This window comes from Neoarius graeffei, chromosome 12, assembly GCF_027579695.1.
Source record: "Neoarius graeffei isolate fNeoGra1 chromosome 12, fNeoGra1.pri, whole genome shotgun sequence".
Classification (NCBI taxonomy): domain Eukaryota; kingdom Metazoa; phylum Chordata; class Actinopteri; order Siluriformes; family Ariidae; genus Neoarius; species Neoarius graeffei.
In genome coordinates, this window is record NC_083580.1 from 52,347,946 (window position 1) to 52,352,140 (window position 4,195).

General features: G+C 45.4%; 1 protein-coding gene across 1 annotated transcript in view; it reads right to left on the reverse strand.

Annotated features, from left to right (window-relative positions):
• LOC132894759 (cilia- and flagella-associated protein 57-like) overlaps positions 1–3,742 on the reverse strand; it is a 38,356-nt gene extending 34,614 nt beyond the window's left edge. Inside the window, exon 1 of the mRNA XM_060934876.1 lies at positions 3,580–3,742. Coding sequence (XP_060790859.1) covers positions 3,580–3,742 — 163 coding nt within the window. The remainder of the gene's footprint in view (positions 1–3,579) is intronic.
• Between the last annotated feature and the right edge of the window lie 453 nt (positions 3,743–4,195).

A 4,195-nucleotide genomic window follows, 5' to 3' on the forward strand; every position in this document is an offset into this window, starting at 1 on the left:
CGTTTGAATTATTATATAGGTGTAAGCCTCACAGTATTTTGGACATGCTGTGGGAAAATGGGTGGCACAGTGGTGTAGTGGTTAGCACTGTCGCCTCACAGCAAGAAGGTTCTGGATTTGAGCCCAGTGGCCAATGGGGGCCTTTCTGTGTGGAGTTTGCATATTCTCCCCATGTCTGCATGGGTTTCTTCCGGGTGCTCCAGTTTTCCCCACAGTTCAAAATGACATGCAGTTAGGTTAACATGGTGTGGCCTTGGGCTGAAGTGCTCTTGAGCAAGGCACCTAACCCCCAACTGCTCCCTGGGCACTGTAGCATAGCTGCCCACTGCTCTGAGTATGTTTGTGTGCTCATTGCTCACTTGTGTTTGTGCATGCGTGTGTTCACTGCTGCAGATGGGTTTAATGCAGAGGACAAATTTCATTGTGCTTGAGTGTGCATGTGACAAATAAAGGCTTCTTCTACTTCTTCAAATTGAGAGGAGGGACCTTCAAATAGTAAAAATGAAATTCAGTACATTCTCAACCTGCACACAAAGCTCCACACAATTCAATCACTTAACCCAGGAGAATTTACAGCAGGCACAAGAACGTCAAGCCCCGCTATACAACAGGGGTGTGCCCCTTAGAGAATTCACACTGGGAGATAAAGTACCCATGCTATTGCCCACTTCAAGCTCAAAATTGATCAAGAGACAATGGCCCTTTGAGGTCACACAGTGAATCAGGGACATTGACTCAGAGGTGAGCCAAACAGATAGGGATGGGACACTACAAATATACCACCTCAACTTGTTAAAACATTGGAACGAGGGGCTCCCTGTGGCATTGGTGTTGATAGTTCCAGAGAGGGCGGAGCTCAGGCTGGAGGTAAAAACTCAAGTAAGTACTCAAGCCACTCCAGTCTCTTGTGGAGATCACCTCTCACCGGCCCAACTCATGGAGGTTTCTAGGTTGCAAACAAAGTTTTCCGACATGTTCACACCCCTTCCCAGCTGCACTCACTTCATAGAACACCACATTGAGATGCCCCCGGGGTGGTGGTGCATAGCCATCCATACCACTTGCCCAAACACAAGAAAGTGGTGGTTTGGGACGAACTCGAGGCCATGCTCAAAATGGGAATAATCAAGGAGTCCCACCGTGATTGGAGCAGCCCAGTGGTCCTGGTCCCCAAGACTGATGGGTCGGTCCGGTTCTATGTGGTCTATAGAAAAGTCAATGCAGTGTCTAAATTTAACATGTACCCAATGTCTCGCATTGATGAGTTGCTCAATCGATTAGGCACTGCTTGCTTTTACTCGACACTGGATTTGACATACGGATATTGGCAGATCCACTTGATTCTTCTATCCTGATAGAAAATGGCCTTTTCCATACCGTTTGGCTTATACCAATTCATCATGCTTCCTTTCGGATTATTTGGCACTCCTGCTACATTCCAGCAGCTCATGGACAAAATTCTCCGCTCCCATGTTGCTTATGCCACGGCCTACTTAGATGACATCATTATGTATAGCAATGATTGGCTGCAGCACCTAGAGCACCTTAGGGCTGTCCCGAAGTCGCTGAGGCGTGCGGGCCCCACAGCTAACCCGGAAAAGTGTGCAATTGGGTGGGTGGAAGTACAGTATCTGGGCTTCCACTTGGGTCATGGGCAGGTGCATTCCCAAATTGACAAGATTGTGGCCTGCCCAAGCAATTGCGGCCTGCCCAAGGCCCAAGACTATCATACGTTCATACTTAACTATTCGGATGTCACCAGCCCACTGACTGATCTCACTAAAGAGGGCGCACCAGATCCGGTCCAGTGGATGGAGCAGTATCAAAAGGCTTTCACCAAGGTAAAAGTTGCATTGTGTGTGGGGCCACTTTTACACTCCCCTGACTTCTCTCTCCCTTTTATTTTACAGACAGACACATCAAACACAGGGCTGGGGGCCATTCTGTCCCAGGAGGTGGAGGGCAAGGAATGTCCGGTGATGTACATCAGCCACAAGATCTTGATGCGAGAAAGTAAGTACAGCACCACTGAGAAAGAGTACCTGGCCATCAAATGGGTGGTACTCACCCTCTGATACTTCCCTTTCACCCTTTTGTGCCCTTTGACCCTCTGTTCAGATCACACCCCGCTCCAGTGGCTCCATCACATGAAAGATGCCAATGCATGGATCACCTATTGGTATCTAGCCCTCCAGCCTTTCAAATTTGAGGTGGTCTACAGGCCGGGGGCACAGATGGTGGTGGCAAACTTCTGGTCCCGTCGGGGGGGTTCGCTGCCAGCCAGCTGGCTCCCAGGCCTGCCTCGGGCAGTGGGGGTATGTGGCAGCGGGGACATGGTCAGTCATTGGTTTGTGAATCAAGGGCAGGGCCAGGGAAGGTGAGTGGCAAAATGATCACACCTGTTGCCAGTTAATGTTCTGCGTGTGTCTATTTCAGTGATGATGGAGTGGAGAAAAGGAGGGAGAGAGTGAAGAGGCGGGGTCTCTCCAGACCAAAGCACGTGTGTGTGTGTGTGTGTGTGTGTGTGCGCGCGCGAGAGCTAACAAGTTTAGGGAATCCAAAAAGCAAAAAAATAAAGTCTGGGTTGACATCTTACTCTGCCTGTCCGCGCTTCAGTATTCCACCCACCCAGGGACGTACTACAGTGGGTTTGATATCAAACAGTAAATAGTAAATAATAAAAATACAGTAAATAGCCCTATTCCACAACTGTAGTAATCCATATTATGTCAAGAACCACTCAACTAAGTAAACAGAAATGACAATCCATCATTACTTTAATACATGAAGTGTCTTTTAATTAATAAAAATAATTAAAAAAAAAACATTGAATTAGAATGTGTGTCCAAACTTTTGACTGGTATTGTAATTGTACATTACCAACGCTACTGTGCTCTTGAGGTTTAATATACATTGTACTTTGGGGGGGGGAATGCATTACTGTCGTATCCAGGGCAGTGCAAGTTAACATTTAATAAGAGCTAGCTCAAAGTTCAGTTCACACAGATTAAAATGAATCAGTTCACATTCATTTCGTTAAATTTTTTAAATGAGCTGCTCTGAATCCAAACTGAAATGTTTGCTCAGCAATTAAAATAGCAAATTTCAGCAGGCCAGATGAGCCTCACCTACCATTAGAAAGCTCTTGGAATCTACTTTATTGATATACGCAAATCAGTACTGTCACAACCAGTGCATCGGAGCGCATTGCCATAAGACAACACTGGTCAAGACAAGGAAAGCGTGAGAAACTCAAGATGGTCACATAATAATTTTCCAAGGTGTGATCCCGAGACATCGTACAACATTGTATTTCATATCATAATCTGAAAGTTTAACTTTTGCCTATTATCCCTACTTCTGGTGTGTGAGCATTGTTCACTCTCACCAGAGTCAATGACACTCACATTCACTAACTGCAAACTGATTCGTTCAGTTCACTGTTCACCAAATGATACTCATTTAACGCATTCATCAACAACATTGTGGATGAATCTATGCAAGTATCTAGTGACTTGGTTGAATGGTTAAGTTGTTTTAAAAAGGTCATGCAGGACATGAAGCTCTCAGCAGACTTACCTCGAATGTACTCAGTCGTTCGCTGTAGATGGATGTTGTAATGCACGCAATTGTTTCCACTTGGGAAAACGATGGTTTGCTCATCAGAAAAAAACAAACTGTTTCTTGCTTCTCGGTGCAAAGTAAAAATGTGGTGAGGTTCCACTCTAACTTTCTGAGACATTCTAAAATCAGTCTGAAATGAGAAAAATAAAACATTAGTTATTTACTGTAAGTAACTTTGGTTCTATAAAACCTTGATAAAAGTCAGGTGCTTTGAGAATCACCTTTTTTCTCCCAATAATGTCATGAAGTGAGATGACAGATGAAGTGAAAATGTTCACAGCACTGAGCATCAAAATGCAATTACTATGTTTTAAGCTTCAAATAATAATTAAATATATATTTTTCTATTGGATATACATCTGGGGTGGCACGGTTAGCGCTGTCGCCTCACAGCAAGAAGGTCCGGGTTCGAGCCTCGTGGCCGGCGAGGGCCTTTCTGTGCGGGGTTTGTATGTTCTCCCCGTTTCCTCCGGGTGCTCCGGTTTCCCCCACAGTCCAAAGACATGCAGGTTAGGTTAACTGGTGGCTCTAAATTGACCGTAGGTGTCAGTGTGAATGGTTGTCTGTGTCT